We start from the raw sequence: 18,744 nt of genomic DNA, 5'->3' as shown, positions 1-18,744 counted from the left end.
CAGGGCATGAAGGAAAGGTAACTGTGGAGGATAAAAGAACTTGCAAGGCTGGGACAGCCCAAAGACATCAGAAAAAAATTATCCATGGTAGCAAAATCTGTCAGGGCCCAGACGGGGATGGCTGCTCCCCAGGGGATGGGGAGATAAGCCAAGTGTGACAATCAGGCTGGCGGGCAGGGGCCCGTCCTGTGGTGCCTGAGGGAGGCGAGGAGGGCACAGCCAGGCGTGGAAGTCAGGTTATTGAAGGAGCCAGGTCGCCAGTCAGGGGCAGTCCTGACTGCCAGGTCACACCAGCCAGGTGTCAGCCCAGGGGCAGGAGGCAGGCCTGAGGGCAAGCCCTGAACGCGAGTGAGCAAGGCATGGTCAGGGCTGGAGTGGTCATGGCAGCGAGTCAGGCACAGCCCAGCACTGTCCCAGCAAGTCCACAGTGACCAGACAGCGTGAGGGATGTGGGGCTGTGGGTTGGGACCTGCTCCTCCATCTGTGGGTCTGCACCTGCCTCTGCACCTGGGGCCAGGCACAGGCACAGCTGTGATGCAGCAGGAGCTGCAGCTCCGGCAGGGCACAAACGCTGCAGCCTCGGCCTAAAGCAGCTCCTGAGGGAAGTGGGGCCGTGGCCTCCCCCAGCACTGCCCAGGAGCCTGTCCCCAAGGCCACCTGTCCCCAAGGCCACCTGTCCAAGGAACAGCCCCGGTGTGCTGAGCCTGGCACCCCGCATCAAATTCCCCTGGAGCAGCCACACTCTCGGGGCCTGAGAGGGTCACAGCATAGAACAGGGCATGGACAGGGAACAGCCCTGCAGCAATGGGTAGCGTTAAAAGCTAGTGAGGTTTTGCTATTTTGTGGGTAAACTTAATTATAATGTGAAGAGCCTAGCCTATTTAGTATTTCCCGTAGAAAACCTCAAGAAAGATTACTTTTTTCTTAATGCTTCATACCTCACTTAAAGCATGTGGAAGAGCCTACCCACATGTGAAGCCTCTGCACACAATTCTGGCTGGTGAAGAATCAAACCCAGGCTGTCGAGATTGTTATGCTCTAGTGATGCTGCTGTGCAGGAAAAACAATGGTTTAAAAAATCAGCCTAATTCTTTCTTGAGATAGGTCATATTAACTGCTTTATAATAAAAGCCACAGGGACACTCGACAGCATGCAGCCAAGAAAAATCAATTTCACTAAAGTCAGACATGGTAATTGTACTGACAAAAACAAACATAAATAAATGAGAAGACAAGAAGAAAAAGAATGAACATAGGAAAGAAATGTCATCTGTGGCCAGGAGTACACTGATATTTGCAATAATTAAGGGGTTTGTATGAGACCATAAAGCCTTTTTCCAGTTGCCACCAGATCTGTAAGACCATTTCTTCAAAACAAAATCAATAAAATATTGTTTCAAGCTTTTATGAGCTGTATCATCCCTAGAGATCCTGGATAATTTCTACATTTAAAGAGCCTTCCAACAAAGAACTATGGTTTTGTGAAAGTATCCTGGCATTATGCAAGTTGATTAAAATGTATTATTTTACTATTATAAATAAAATATAAAGTATTATTTTATTTTGAGCGGGGACAAAATAATACTGAAATTTTTAGAATTTTATTCACAGAAACTGTGTTTGCATTTTCAGTCTGCAAAACTCTTACAAACATAAATTTGATATAAAGAAGTAATTTAATTGCTTCAAAGATTAAAATAAGCTAAAAACAGATGTGTGAAACATATCAGCTGAGCCAAAAATAATTCCACTTTAATTCTACATTATGAGAAATTTCAATATATTTTGGTTTCATTCATTTCAGAGTAGAAAAACTTTCAAAATCAGATAGCTCTTGAAAAATCCTAAAATTCAAATGCTAACTAGCAATAGGAGCTCTAGGCTGTGTCAGCATTCCCTTTTTCATCAAGTCATCCAATTACTTCGTCTTGTTTTTCCCTCGGGAAGTTTCACCTTTGCCAGCTCAGGTTTCTCTAACACAGCCAGTGTGTTCTCCTTCCCTGGACAGGAACTGCTGATCTGCCACATGCCCCAGTCTGGGATCCCAGGCACTCACACAGAGCACCCATGGCTGCCTTCAGTGAGCCAGGGAACAGAGCACTGGGGCAACAGCCTGTCACACTTCAGGGATCTTCAAAACACTGGGTCTGCTCCTCTTTTCAGTTAATCACCACACTTCTCACTTCTGCTGCACGGTCCTTTATATTAACTGCTTGCATGTTGATTCTATTCTCACTGTGGCTCCATCAGTTTAATGACATTACTGAGACTTTTATCAACATACACAACCAGATTCTTCCCCTAAAGGAGCATTGGGGAAGAAATCAGCTTCATTAACTGCTAGCCACAGACACAAATACCCCGTTTCACTCAGTTATTTTTCTTAACTATGGCTCCTTACGACAGTAAATTGAACAGCCACAGTGAATTGAGATGAATGGAGTGGAGTTGGTGTGAACATAAGCAGGGGAAACTGGAAAGTCTGGATGCCCAGTTTTGAGCATTCCATTTGGATACTGTGTAGCCTGCTCTGCAGATGAGGCTCAGAAATGACATTTGAATCAATAATTTCCCTAACTTGGATTTGGGATTTGGGTTCAAAGACTTCTCTGATTTAAAAATAAACAGAAGAAGGGGTGTTTATTTGAGCAATAACTGCACCTCCAGTACAGATCAGCAAAGCACCAGTGGCCAGTGCAGAGTCACGAACATTTCCTTTATTTGCTGTGGCCACTCCAGCACAGAGTCCATCCCCAGTTTCAGTGTCACCTGACCCACCACCAGTGTTACCATAATAGAGTCCTGGTACTGATGTCCAAGATTAAATTCTTGAATTACAAGAAGGAGTCTGAGGTTGTATAGTTTCTGTGTTTCCTTTGTCCTCAGGACATACCTGGATACTGCAGCACTCCATATGGCATTGATATTATTAACAGCTGGTAGCATTTATTCATCAGGACTTCAAACCCTGCTGCTGATTCAGCACCTTTATGCCAATCTGTGAGTGGGCCAGCACTGCAGCATTCTCCCTCCAGCGCACCCACATGGGCAGTTTGTCTCCACACAGTGACTTGAGACAGGACTGTAGGAAATCCTTAAAAACTTGCCCAGGTTGTGCTGAACCTCTCCATCTCCTGGCCTCAGCTTGCAGGCAGTGTGAGCAAAGCAGCTGGGCAGTAACACACCCTGTGTCCCTCCAGCCACACCCCAGGTGCCCCTCACCTCCTGCCAGACTCTGAACTGTTACGTGCTGCTTGTCCTTGTCCTGCAGAGAACAGGCCAGTGACACAAAGAAGCCTTCATCCAGTACTGGAGGTGAGAAGCAGATGGATTTGGGCAGACCATTCCCAATTCACTTTTCGATTTTGTTTTACAGTTTTTCAACACTTATTGATCTTATGATATAATACCATCCATCAATAACTTATCTGGGCAATATGTGGTCTAAAATGTGGTCTGATGCTTGTTTGAGCAAACATTCCAATTTCACATGAACAACATTTTTTATTCAGGCATAGATAAGTGATGGTCAATAACCTCCAGGAATGTTGACATTTTTATCTGATACTTTCAAGCCTTCACCTCTGAATATAGTGAGGCACCGTGTACAAAAACAGGAACAGTAATATTCAAAGGAAACAGAAGATTTTTAAAAGCAAGATCCAGACATCAAAGTTCTTAAGAAGAGTTTTAAAAACAAGGTTTTTATAAAATAAACTAAGTATAAAATTTATTTGTGTGACTTCAGAACCTACCTATTGCACACACTTCATAGTTAAGCATTTTCTTCTGCATCTGAGATGTAGAACTCCCTCTGACTCTATTCTTAACATCAGATTCTTAACCTCACCTTTTCCCCCAGCCTCTCAAGCCCCTCTGCAAAAAGGTCAGTCTTTCAACTTATCCTTACAGTCATCAATTTACAATTAGACTGCTTTTTTCTGAAAAGCAATTTGCAGCCAAAGACACTGAGGACAAGACAAGGAATACTGACACCCTTTTTATCCCCTGTATTAGTCCTTGAGGCCTCCTAAGCAACAAGACTTGGGTAACTACATTGTCAACCTGCTCACTTGACAGTTTGTCTCCTCCAAATAGCTTTTGAACTTAAGGTCTCTTTGAGTGAAATTTGATAGACAAGGTGATGGAACTTCTACAAGTTTGACAAAAAACTGGTGACTGGTAAAGAAAAAAAAGCTGGCAGGCTTAGAAAATAAGCTGCAGAGAGGGGGAGCTGGAGCTGGAGCTGCTACTCTGAAAACCATAACCAAAGCAAATTTGTCTAACATTGCATTTGCATTGGAGGCATCCTGTTTACACCCAGCAGACAAAAATAAGACATGTCACATTTACATATTTTTCTGTCCTACTTGGGGGCATTCCTGTTAAGTGCAGAGCCACCCCAAGAACTGCAAATCTTTTTTGGTTTTTGCATCAAGACCAATAAGGCCTGAAGCTCTGGGGAATTTCAGACTGAAGAAAAACAGAAGCCAGCCTAGAATTCACCTCTAAGCAGCCAGAGCCACACGTCTGTGTTAGCTGGGCTCTGGCTTGGGAGCAGGAGTGGCTGCAGAGCAGCACAGTGCGAGATGGGAAAGGCTTTGCTGCCTGCACAGGTGACAGAGCTGTGCCATGTGGTGACACCAGCCTGGGTGTGAAGCACTGCTGCAGAAGGCAGAGAACAGTCTGCTCAGAGCAGCTGTACTCCCAAGAAGCCAGGGATATCTGTAAATAATTACAGCTGTACTTTAGGAAAGGAGGAATTGGCTATTGCATATCATCTCCTTTATGTGTCAGCTCTCCTTTTCCTATCCCTCTAGTTTAAAGTTATATTTATTGCACATTTCATACACTGTTTTTCAAGAGGGGAAGATAAGCCTCTGTGATGTGTTCTCCCAGTGCTCTGGAGAGGTTTAGGATGGATGTTTATTACCATATCCTTAAAGTCTGAACGTGGATCACCTCTTACTGTTGCAAGTCAAGCCTTGGTAAAAGTCATAAACGAGGTTTTGATACACTATGCAAGAGAAATGCCATGTTTGGATAAATATTTCTATTCCTTCCAGCAATCTATTTACAGAGATGTCTTCCTTAAAGCAACACACAAAACTTAAAAGTAATAAATATAAAAACAAAATAAGATTTTAAAAAGATATCAAACTGAAGGAGACGTGATAAAAATACATTATTCTGACTTAAGTACAACCAATATTTAATTAACTGCTCTTACTGTGCCTGGAGTTCTTGTCAATGCTTTAATAAAAGGGTTGAATCTTTCTTTTCCAAAGAAATCAAGGACAAAACTCTCTAGAGTGGAAACAGAGTCTTACTTTACTTCTGCAGTCAATTTTGCAGGAATTGCACATTTTCCACTGTTTATTCATACTGTTTCAATTTCATACATAAAATATACATAAGCTATGGTAAAAAAAAAAATTATGAGTGTCACAATGAACAAGAAGAGAACAGAGGAGGGAAAAAAAGAACAATCTGCAAACAACAGACAGCTGAGAAAATTATGTTATAAATCATCTAATCCAATCCTTTTCTTCAGTATCTCTGCCCATTTGAAAAAATTAACAAGTATTGTAATAAATGAGTTGGGGTGCAATTTGGAACACAGCAATAACAGGAACTTTATTTTTAAATGATGTGATATATTTCAAATGTCTTTGATTATTTACACAACATTTATTTCACTGCTTTTTTACCATTATCTGGAAGAGATTCTGAGTAATTATAATGAAATATTGTAAAATCAAGCCAAAAGAAATTATATATTTCATCAGAACAGTTGTACATCCAGCCCAGTATCCATCTCTCCCAGTAGAAAATTGTGGTTAGATGAAGGTCATGACCTGTCCCAAAAAGGCAATTGTGGTTAGATGAAGCTCATGGCCTGCCCCTCTCTGCAAAGCATTCCCCTTGTACTTTTCCAGCACCCAGAATCATTCTACCAGGGACTTTAAAGGATTCTCTTCTGCTGAGTCTTTTTAGTACCAGGACCTGCTGCCCATGGACTTTTCTAAGCAATTTCTACCCCCAGTGACAGTATCTGCATCCAGATCCTTCTCTGGCAACAAGTTCCACAAGTGGGGGAACTATTTTTAACCATTTTAAACTTACTCATGATGGTTTTTGGTGTCCCTGGTTCTAATATTGTAAGATGTTCCATTTAGCTTATCTATTACCAGAGATCTGTTAAGTGTGTCCTGAACTAACTACAAATGAAATATACTGCTTCAGCTCAGTTCATTTTAAAGCATGGTTTCTTAGACAACAGACATGTTAAGAGGTGGAATTTTTAAAAATAAAGATTAATTAAATGAGGTAATTGTTAAGGATAATTATTCACTGTATTTCTGAAGGTTTCTCAAAAAAATAAGTAAAAAACCTTTCATGGTCAAACATGTAAATCCAAGTCATAGAATCATAGAATGTTTTGATTTGGAAGGGACCTTAAAGATCATCCAGCTTCCAGCTCCCAGGTCAATTCTACAGCCAGCACTTTTTCTGTGAGAAGCCAATCCAATCTTCACATCAACCTAGATTTGGAAAATTCCTCATCTGAGTCTGACCTTGTCATTTTGGACTCACTTTGCATTTTTGTATTTTCTTATTTGGCATTTAAATTTTGTACTCCATCTTCAGCCACTCCCTGACAAGCAATTACTGCCTTTTAAGAATGTCTTAAACCATCCTGAATAAAAGATTTTGAATACAATGAGAGAACATCTCATCCTTTCTGCTTAGGGGAGGATATTGGCATATCCTTGAAAGGTATAGATCTTACTAGGCACTGCATTATTTTATTAAATAAAAAAAGAAAAATTACCAGCAATTCTCTAAAGAAGTCTATGAAGGCTACCACAGCCAAAACACACACAAAACTGCTCAGGTTGAGAATGCAAAGGCAGCTTTATGTAACTTCTTGCCACATCTAGATTACACAGTATTAGCCAGTCAGTCCCTTTCTGAGCACCAGTCTGAAATGATGTAAAGCTGATAGAAATCTGCTCTAAATTTTCTTTAGCTGGAGGAGTAGCAGGTACCCACATAGCAGCTACAGACCACCAGCCTGCAGTGCACCTTGAGCTTTTCCACATCTGAGTGAATTCCTTATTTCTCCTTCACTAGTTGCCTGGTGGTTAAGGATCTATAAAAACAGGGATATGAATATAGCCATAATTTGACCACAAATAATTCAGCATATTTTCAGTTCAACTGTTTTAATAGTAAACAGAAGACCAAGATTGTGTAATATCTGCACACATAAACTGGACCTTCTTACTGCCAGGCTCAGCCTAACACAGTCAGAAGTAAGTTCTTTCCATGATAAAGCACCGTTGCACAACATCTGCATAAAGATTCATAAACAGGCCCTTTGATGGGTAGTCCAGAGAGGTTATAAAGCCTATTTTCTTCAAAATCTGATCAATCACTATATAATCATTTACTTGCTGTTTGCAAATGTTAATCCAGGGTCAAGGTAATGGCTGTCTGACATGACACTTAAACTTATATAAAACCATGCCCTTTTAGCATTTATTTATAACTTTGGAGGGCTGCTCTGATTTAAAAGCAGGCTGGCTTTATCAGGGCATGGGCACAAGTGACCGCACACTGCAAACAAAATGCTGCTTTTAGCTTCAGCTTTTGTTCTAACACTACTGCAGTGCTCTAATGCCCAAAATGAAATAAGCATTACACCTGCAGACTGTAACACCATTGAAACAGATGCAGGAGTGGCCCTGGATTTGGTCAACAGACATCGCAGAGATGGTTACGTATTCGGTTTGTTCCGTGTTGCTGATGCACATGAACTACATTTAGTAAGTATGAACTTAAAGGCTGATTTACACAAGACTGTGACTTTTAAATAATGAGCCAGGTAATTAAGAGCTTATGTTTATTGCTTTTACTAGAACAATGTTGATGCAATCCAATGAATCAGCTGTGATTTACACTACCTCAGTATTCATTTGTGTATGATTTACTGCACGTAAACTTGATTTCAAACAATGCTGAATGGCCTCTCTTCTCTTGGCCAGCAGGATGTTTGCATAAGAGATGCTCTAAACAGCTCTATACAACTCTGGAAATTAATCTGCTCTGTCTGCTCTCTGATTTCAGATGTTATATTCAGAAGGTTTCTTTATTTCATGAATGTCTAACATTAATTAGACCAATGTATCCTGCAAGATTGGTATTTTGTTATTATCTTAATTTCAGACATAGCTGAATAAACTGGTGGAAAGGGAAAAAGGCAGAGGAAGTCAAAGAAGTTGCTACTCTGCAAAACAGGGGGGGACTGGATAGAGAATCCCTATCAGTCATTTTCTATTTCCTTCCTATTTCCATTTTTTTTTTCCTTGAGAAGATACATAAGCATTTCTCAATGACTGCTGAAATGCCAAAACAAATCAATAGCAGAAAAAGCAATAGAATAAACATGTCTTTGACTAGTACATAAAAGAGATCAAGGACAAGCAGATTTACTAATCCACCTGGTAGCTTTCAGCTGCTTGATTATGAAACTGGTATCCAGGCACACATGCACCATCACAGAAATCTCAGTATAGCAACAGAAGAAACAGGCTAGTGTTTGATGGAGCTGCTTAGTAGTGCCTGTAAGGACAAGTACAGATTCAGAAAGGGACCCAAAGGCCAGGTTGCCACAGGTCTTCAGCAGCTATACCTGCAAAAAACCTGATGGATTTTTTTGCTTTTCAAAGACAAGAATGCAAGACAAGTTATACCATTGAGTTGTACAGAGTAGTCAGGCAGTTAAAGAGCTTCAGCTAGGAAGAATCTCTTCTGCATTAAGAGATTTAAACCCTGAAGTCTCCTGTCCTTGAAGAATTCTGCTGCCATGCAGATATGTGTGTGCCACCCCTCTTCAGCTGTCACAGTGTCTACAAGAATAGAAAAGACACTTTATCTATCTGACTGCTAAAAATCCTTTCTGTAAGGTCTCTGTATGTTCTCAGACCCAAAGCTACCAGATCTGATCTCCTGCACAAGAATTTAATTGTACAAGAATTTTTTTTGTTCCATTGCCAAGATAATATTAAGAATATGTATATATTAAAAAAAAAAGATCAAAATATTATTTTTGTTTTTCCATGCAATAGTGTGCAACAGGTTTATAATATCAGCCCCCTCAGAAACCTAAGCAGAGGAATTCCAGCCAAATCTCTACTGGGTTTACACAGGAGTTCTAGAAGCATAAGACACTCAGGTATCCACAGCAAAACAGTTCTGGACTTGTGCAGAACTGTAGTGGGCAAAATGCTTTTAAAACACCTAAGAAGATACCATATTTCCATCAAAGAGCTATTGAGCAGATGAACAGAGGAATTTTCTGTGTATTTGGATGTAGACACTTAACCCCTATTTTAAGATTATACACAATGCTAAGATATACAAATATTGCAAAACCAGTGTTCAACATGACATTGGTGGACTCTTTCTAGTGAAAATATTACACTAGACTGCAGCAATTCTTCAACAAGGTCTCATCTATAAAGAAACACTGAAAAGGGAATCTGAATGGATGGAATTTCATAAAGCCCAAGGACACTTCTTCACAGTGAAGGACTTTGCATGTTTTTATCTAAATGACAAAATAAAATACATATGTGTTTATTCTGAATGTCCATACAAGGGCTGAATAAAGTTTAAATAATCCATTCCAAAATTGTTTCTGTGGGCCACAGAAAATTCTTAGCACCAGATGCCATTACACTGCCATCCAAATTCAAATTTTAATTCTCCTAATCGTATTTGCTCAGAAGACAGAACATACTAGAATAGTTTCAGAGTTGAGGGTTCTGATTGGGATTATTAAAGTTTTGTTGCATCACTCCCTGAATAAACTGAGCAGGAAGCAAAGTTCTGAAAGTCTCTGGTCACTAAGGTAATTTGAAATGGATGTACATACGGAATTGGCTGCCTAGACAACTGATGTCCAAATAGAACAGTACATTCTATGGGAAAATCAGAAATAGGGAATGGCAACTTTTTAACACTGGCATTTTCCCTACCTGATGAATGTCACATTAACAACAGACACTTCTCACAGGTTATCAGCAACAGGATAAGAGGCAACAAGTGTAAGTTGCAGGAAGGGAAATTCTGACTACATATAAGACTAAATCATGGAGAAAGTGGTGAAGTACTAGAATGGCCCAGAAATGTTGTGGAATGTCTGTCTTGGTGGTACACAGAATGCAGTTTCAGCTTTGCCTTGAGAAAGTGGCTTGGCAAGATGACCTCCAAAGGTCCCTTCCAGCCTAAACATTTCCTATACTTGACAGCTCTGAAAAACCTTAATAAAGAACTGGAGGAGCTTCACTAAAGATTAAATATAGTGACCTCAAAAAAAGTTTATTTCAGATCAAACTGCTTGTCTACAAACTCTGTTTTACTTGCACTTCTCTTCCAGGGAAACTCAACAGTCCTCTACCTAACTTTGGATGTGCTGGAAACGGAATGCTCTGTCTTATCCAGAAGACACTGGGAGTCCTGTGACTACAGTGACACCTATCCAATGGCAAGCAATGGCATCTGCACCTACTCATATCCCAATAATGCACTAACTTGATCTTCCTCTGGACTGCCCAGAAATTTGTGTCTCAGTGAACACTGGGCTTTAATATGGCTCTTTCTAAACCAAATTCTATCTAATTCTAGAATGTTAAGCATATGCTAAAGGCTTGGGAAAGGATTGAATCTTCAAATAAGTATAACTTTATTTAACTTGCTGTCTCAAAGGAACTGTACTCCACATTCCACTGCTTGTGGCAGAACTTATGTTTTAAGGGTAATTTGCTGACAACTAAAGGGCACTAGAAATTATTTTTAAAGCATGTTCCTGGTATATGAGCCAGAAATACCAGTGGTATATTTTGTCAGTTTTCTGTCATAACATTTGTGGTATGACAATGGGAAAGATTGGTAGTGTCACTACATGAACGATATACAGCAATACTTGTCTTTTCTTTTGCACTCCAGTGATGAGAACTCCCAGTCCAAAACTTTTTTTAAATAGGAGTTGTGATACTATGACAAAGGAGAAAGAAGAAGGGCCAGGAGCAGGGAAGAGAAAGCATTTATTCTTTTTTTTTTTTTTATTGGAGAAAAGGAATTGATGAAAAGGTACATCCACTTTTGACCAAGATTTGTGTAACATGGCATTCTAAGTTTCCCCCTCATCTTGCCTTATCCTACTCTAAAAAAGCATCAGGATGACTAAGAAAGCTGTTTCAGTTTTCCATTGTCTACTCAATCATGCAAACTGAGAATTAAAATAAAAGCTCTTGTACAGAGAGATCCCATTTTATCTGAAGACAAATTTTGAGTGGTACCTGATCAAACATGCCATTAATGACCACATCTGTTATTCTTAGAGGTACTGCACATTAAAAGGAGGTATAATTTCTATGATCGCCTACATCCAATTAAATCCAGGGAAAATAACATCATAATCATGTGTTCTTTTTTCCTCTCAGGACTTTGGGCAATGTAAGATTATCACATATACAAACCATCTGCTGAAGAAACCTCAACTATATGGATTTAATTGTACATTAAGTCCAGGTAAAATAATCACTGCTGTAAGCTAATGCATACCTCAAACCAGCCCTTGTACCAAAGTCTGTACACCACCAGTGTATGGAAACCATAACAGATCCATTCATCTGCTTGTAATTCATATTTTAGATAATTCAAATGGAATGTTAAGAATGAGTAATAGAATTAAGGTTACCCTACTCCTCTAAACCAGACTTTATTGATGTCAGCTGATATCACCATTCCAGTCCACCAAAATATCATAATGAACATCAGAACAAATGTAAATTTGGGAAGACTGCACATTTGGGGTGGTAAGAATCTAAGGTGATTTATAAGAATACTCATTTTCATGAGTTTGGGTTTTTTTTCACATTACAGAACAAACCTTATTTGTGGAGCAAGGGACAGGTATTTCACTTCCAAGGAAATGCTGCATTTAAGTTTCACATTATGAGTTCACATTAAAGGCCTGGGCACACTCCCAAGAGTATTAAGATCCACGGTAATATTAGTCAATTATTTGTTTTCACAGTTCCACCTGACTTAGTAGAGTGCAAAGATTGTCCTGTGAAACTTGAAGCCTTAGAAGTCACTGAGGAACACAAAGATATTGCTGCAAAGGCCCTGAGGAAATTCAACAGTGAAGGTAACCACACAAACAATTTCGCTGTGGACAAAGTTGAAAGAGTTTTAAAGATGGTAAGTGGCATTTTCTCCTAGAATTACTTAGAAATGACACAATTTTGCGAGCAACTCCAAGACCATGGGACCAGAACTGAAACCCTTGTGGGATCAGATCTAAGTTGAAGGTCCTACTTTAGCAAAGACTTGTTATCAACTTTAATTTAGGTGTGTGAAAGCAAAAGGACTTCTCATTTGCTAAAGAACTATGACAGTATGATGGCATTCAGAATTCAAGGCCTCCTTTGTGTACATTTTTTAATTTTGACATACGTGACATACATGGGTTTATTTACTACTGAGCAGACTTCAAGATGGACAGTCAGGTATTATCACAGTCACACTTTTGTCAGTTGCAGACAGATAATTTTTTACTCTTAGAATATTTATCCCATGGTACAACAAACAGTAGAACATGCTCAGCATCATTTTGACTCTTGCTGCAGAGCAAAGCAGCACTCTGAGGAAGGGATGTGAATTTGTGCTGTAACTCTTGAAGAACATCTGGGTCTGCTAAATATCACCATATCTAAGTGAAGTCAACATGAAGACTTATCCTTTGGGTGATTTGAAGTATATTTATAACAAAATTTCTTGTTGGTAGATACTGGAGACTTTCACTTAAACAGCATGGGATCATTCTGCCAACACATGTGTCAGCCCAGGACACCTCTGTAATGAGGTCCCAAGGCTCCCACCATAATGCATGTTTATCTTGGAAACTGCCTAAATGATAGCATGCCAAACCCACCTCCCTGCAGCTTTTAATATCGCTCAGAAATCTGACAGTGTCCCCCACTGGAGCCCTGTGCACATTGTATCCCTACTGCCTTTTAGAAAGGGATTGTTTTCACATTGCCTGGGTTCATGTGTTTCTCCCCAAACACTTGGTTTTCATGCTTCACCATCTTCAGCTACAGCAACACTTTACATTGTACTGCTGTATTTTAACACTCAGAAACTATGAATTACAATAAAAAACCATACCATAAAGTATGTGCATGCACTTTCAACCAATTTAGTTTAACTAGTGAAACTCGTATGTGCACACATGTTAAGGACACCTTCAACACAGACTTGATATAAAAGTACTGCTATAGCTGGAAATTAAAATGAAACACCTCTTTATGGATTTTAATGGGATCACAAAGGCTTTCTCCCATGTTCATATGGAGTAAGGCCTTCTCTATAACTAATGCCCTTGACAACAAAGAAAGCAACATTTTTACAGTAACCGGCAGAATTTCACTTCAAATTAACATCAGCACTCTAACACTATGCACTCCCAACACTGGAAATGGGTGGTTGCCATTCAAGAGATCTCTCTGATTTCACAGAAGCAGCAGTTCAGTTTAGGGAGAAGACTCTAAAGACACTATTTCCTAAAAACACAGGCTGTAAAAGTAACAGATTTTATAACATACGCATATTAAACAAAGAATTAAAGCAAGCATTCCTGGAAGCTGTTAGGGTGTGATATACAAATTATCTAACCTGTTTTCCTTGCTGAATATGTGTGTGTGCATGAACATTTGAACAGGACAGGTAAGAAAAGCATGAGGTAGATGGGATTTTGACAATAAGATGATGTATGGTTGTTCTGAAAATTAAAAGACTTTAAATACACCTAGTCACCACTTCTTCTTTGACCTCTTGGTTTCAGACTGCCTCCCGTGAAGGTCACATTTTAGGATTCTCTATAAAAGAGACCAACTGTTCAAAATCTACGCAGGAAACAGATCAGGCACTGGAATGTGATTTTCTGCATGACTGGCACGCTGTAAGTAAAGTCTTAGAACAAGAACTGATATAAAGGGCGGTACCAGGAAGATTCTACCAATATATTTTCAAGTGTTTATTATAAGCATGCACCCAAACTCAAAACTAAAAATCCAGTACGTTCAAGCCCAGATCCTAATTTTACAGCTGCTCCATTATCTTTTATAAGGAAACAGTCTGAACTCTCAAATCTTAATGTAATTGGAATCTGGCATGTTAGAGTCCTAGGGTTTTTCAGGTTGTATCTAGCTTTTGGATTCAAATTGTGGCCAATCCCTAGCAAATCATTCATGCTTTGTCCATAAAAACTTTTACACCAATATGAGTCATAGATCCTGAAAAAAAATATATGTCTTATGTAATCCCAATGAGCTCAGGGTTGCTTTTTTTGCTGCAGAAGAATGGAGAGTGGAATAATTCAAGGTCATCTTCAGAAAACTATCAAAGTGTTCTCTTCACCCCATTTTTCCATTACTATTATAGTCTACACCAAAGAAACAGCTAGGCAAGATCTCATAATTTCAGAATAATTATTTCCCAGAAACTAAATTGAAATAAAACATGGAAAAAATAAAATATGTAAAACTTTTGGTTTATATGATTTACATCCATCACCTTCTCTGGCTTTTTATACTCCAATCGGAACAGATGTTTGACAAGCAAAGGCAGGAAAAAAAAAGGAAGAAAAATCAGGCACCCAAGAGTACTCATTCTGGAGGCATTAGTGGCTGGCCAATTTCTTAGACATCAAAAGGGAAGTGAGATGCAGAGTAGTAGCCCCCTAGGTGCACATGGTGAAGTGCATCTAGAGCGCATCACAGTCAAGAACCCTCAAAACCAGCACTTATTTTAATCATTATTAATCCCTAGCAAGCATTGGTTGGAAGGCTCAGGATCTTATGTGAAGATACTTAGCTGTCAAAGGAATAGCCTAACTTGCAAAATGTTGAACATTCAGTAGTTTGTATTAATTCCATCACAAGAACCCAGATGCGCATTGTGGGTTATTTTCCTTGTCTTTTGCTTAGCACACTGGATTCTGCAAGGCAAGAGTTATCAGTGATGCAGATGAAGCTGATGGAACAGATATAAGCTGTGAAATCTACCATCCCTGGGTATGTACTCAGTTATGGACACATCCCTGCTGTATCCTCATGCAGGTTGCAGCAATCTTGCTTAGTCCACACTGGCAGATGATTGTAACATTTATGCAAATTTTCTATTGCCTGGATGTGATACAACATGTCAGGACAGACTGACCTGCAAGTCCTAGGTCAGTCAAAGGATGAATCAGAATTGAGCTGTCCCTACCACTCCTTTCAAGTGTCTTCTCTCAGTTTAGTCACTTGACTAAGTATCAGTGAGTAGAGATTGGCAAAAAAGTTCAAGGGAATTTTAGAAAGCAAGGAGAGGGGAGATGATCTTTATCATATCTGGTATTCCAGTTCATATCACAACAGCTACTCCAGTATGGATTTGTTTTGATCTATCACAAATACTTCTCAGCTGTTTATATAATTTCAACATGGTGTAGTGCTTCCAGCAAATTTTCAGTAACTTGGCATTTTATTATCTATTCCTTCTCCTCCATCTTGAAAAAAATATGTATTTTTCCCTTAAAGATCATAAGAGCTATGAATGCAAACCTGCTAACTCTCATCTCTCTCTTTCTCATCAATTTCTTCTGCCCTACCAACACCTGATTAATGCTTCCTCCTCGGTGTTTTTATAAACAGCACCATGGCTGTGGGCGGAGAGGGAGACATTCAGCCTTGGGACATCCACACAGACATCACCATTTTGGTCACAGACATCACCATAAGCATCACCACAGACATGAATGTCCCTCCTCTTCTCAGTCCAGACCTGAAGACCCTGAGCATAACCCCAAATCCAGCAAGGAAGATGAAGACAGCAACAAAGAACTTTCTTCTCCCCCTCCTCCTCATGATGAACCACATCATCATCCTACTCTACCTCCTCATGGACCAGACCATGACCACCCTCCTCACCACCATGGACCACCCTGTCCTCCTCCTCATGGACCACATCATGACCACCCTCCTCACCACCATGGACCACCCTGTCCCCCTCCTCATGGACCAGACCATGACCACCCTCCTCACCACCATGGACCACCCTGTCCCCCACCTCATGGACCAGACCATGACCACCCTCCTCACCACCATGGACCACCCTGTCCCCCACCTCATGGACCAGGTCACCATCACCCTCCTCACCATCATGGACCACCCTGTCCCCCTCCTCATGGACCAGGTCACCATCACCCTCCTCACCATCATGGACCACCCTGTCCCCCTCCTCATGGACCAGGTCACCACCACCCTCCTCACCATCATGGACCACCCTGTCCCCCTCATCCAGGACATCCTCCTCATCACTATTACAGACATCATCACAACAAGACAAGCATATCAGGGAAGTACTTTCCATGCCAGGTAACAGGAGCTTTCTATCGCATCCCAGTTCTAAATCAGCAGGATTCTCTCACACCTCCCACTGCAAACTTTTCTAAACTATCCCAATGCAACCTTCATTTTTCCAGCACTGGCTCAAAACTAAAGGAGATGGCAGAATTTCCAGGTTTTCCAGATCACCCTACACAATCAAAATCATGCCCCGGAAAACCCAAACTTGACCTTCCAAAAATTTTGCCTTTATTTCCTCATAGCTTTGTAACAGAAAATTCTCCTATATGACCTCAGAGAAAGATGTTCCTGGCTCAATAATTTCAGGGGCAACCACAGTCCTACAGTCAATGAAAACAGCAGATGGAGAAGTGGGAAAAGCATTCTGTATCTAGGAAGGAGAATCACTGAAAATATTCATTAAGTATTTCAACCTACGTCTTCATCATGGCTACCTCAAGCTCCACCGTAACTGAAAGGTTCAAACTTCTGAGTCCCTCACATAATGGGTAAAAATGTCCTCAGAAAACAATGTTCTTTCATTTCTAACACAAAGGAAAATTCTCTAAGAATGCAAATTACCATCTATAATTTTTTTTTCATAATTCATAATTACAATGTACTTCTCCAAGGAATCTGACTTAGAGGAAATTTGACTGTTTTCCATAAAAAAGTAATCCATGACACTACATTCATGCTTTATACAGATTTATAGAAAATAAAAATGCAAGCATTTTTTTCTTGACACAGTTGCCTGTTTTGTTTTTTGTTGGTTTTTTTTTTTTTTCACTACACATAATTAGCTATTGGATATTGAACTAGAAATTATATTAAACTCTGAAACTATTTAAGTATTAAACATCCTCAAAGCGAACTGTGGCATAAATTGACTAATGGTGTTTGGGTTAGCACTGTTATCTAGAAGGGGTCTGAGAACAGTAAATGACTCGCTGTCTCACTGCAGGGTGGCCTGCACAGGTGCTTCCATTGCTACAGCTGCTGGTGGTGATACACAGAAATATTGCAGTCAAGGACAGCCCTTCTCAAATAGTTCATAATTGCTCTCAGGGGAAGACAAAAGCAGATGCATGTAATAACTCTTTCATGTAAATGTTTTCTTTATTGCTGAACCTTCTTCGCTGGAAACTGAGTGGGGAGGAGCAGGGAGAAAGAACAGTGGTGCCTCTCTATACTCCAGCCCCCATCAAGGTCAAGTCCCTTCAGACTGTCCAGGGACCAGCAAGCTGGTTCAGAACAGCCATGTCATCAGTAAGAACATGGGATTAATCTCAAAAAAGTTAGTAACTTGATCATCCAAATAGCTTTTTAATGGCATAAAGTGAAACACAGTGCAAAGGCCACACTGAAGAAAAAGAAACAAAATGAGGACCCATTGTGACTGAGTGAAGATTGACTAATTTTTAAAAGTTTGTTATAATGTATGAACAAACCTATTTCTGGTTTAGTTTATCCACAGTCTCTAAAGTGCATTTTCTTTAATCAAAACTTGTAGCAAGTGTGGTGAGTTTGCCCTGGCTGGCTGCCAGGTATCCACTAAAGCTACTCTGTCACTGCTCTCATCAGCCAGACAGGGGAGAGAAAATATAACAGAAAGCTCATGGGTCAAGGTAAGGCTTGAGAGTTCACTCACCAAATATCATCACAGGTGAAACTGACTGGACTTGGGGAAATTGGCTTATTACTAATCAAAACAAAGTAAGAGAATGAGAAATAAAGTAAAAACTTTAAAACACCTTCTTCCCAGGCTTAAATTTACTTCTGATTTTCTCTACCTTCTCCCTCAGCTGGTTCAGGAGGATGGGAATGGGAGTTGCAGTCAGCTCATCACATGTTGCTCCTACCCCTCCTTTTTCCTCAGGATAAGGACTCCCTGCACTCTTCCTTGCTCCAGCCAGGGATCCCTCCCACTGGAGGCAGTCCTTCATGAACTGCTCCAGTGTAGGTCCTTTCCATGATGTGAGTCCTTTAGGAAAAAACTGCTCCAGCATTGGTGCCCTCACAAGTCCTGCCAGAAAACCTGCTCCAGCCCAGGCTTCCAGAGGGTCACAGCCTCCACTGGGCATCCACCTGCTCTGGTGTGGGGTCTTCCATGAGCTGCAGGTGAATCCCTGCTGCACCAGTGACCTCCAGGGGTTGCAGGGACACAGCTGCCTCACCATGGTCTGCTCCATAGGCTGCAGGAAAATCTCTACTCCTCACCCACAGCAGTTCCTCCCACACCTTCACAGGCCGTGGGATTTGCAGAGCTGTTTTTCTC

General features: G+C 40.4%; 1 protein-coding gene across 1 annotated transcript; it reads left to right on the top strand.

Moving 5' to 3' along the window:
• Window positions 1-7,634: 7,634 nt before the first annotated feature.
• Window positions 7,635-17,211, top strand: HRG (histidine rich glycoprotein). The gene is made up of 7 exons (XM_058031294.1): window positions 7,635-7,832; window positions 10,448-10,555; window positions 11,514-11,601; window positions 12,110-12,276; window positions 13,922-14,038; window positions 15,066-15,152; window positions 15,774-17,211. The coding sequence occupies exons 1-7, from the start codon at window positions 7,635-7,637 to the stop codon at window positions 16,755-16,757; spliced, it is 1,749 nt and encodes a 582-aa protein (XP_057887277.1). The 3' UTR covers window positions 16,758-17,211.
• Window positions 17,212-18,744: the final 1,533 nt, after the last annotated feature.

Source organism: Melospiza georgiana, chromosome 10, assembly GCF_028018845.1.
Source record: "Melospiza georgiana isolate bMelGeo1 chromosome 10, bMelGeo1.pri, whole genome shotgun sequence".
Lineage (NCBI taxonomy): Eukaryota > Metazoa > Chordata > Aves > Passeriformes > Passerellidae > Melospiza > Melospiza georgiana.
The sequence above is the reverse complement of the archived record's forward strand: the minus strand, read 5'-3'. Positions and strand labels throughout refer to the sequence as shown.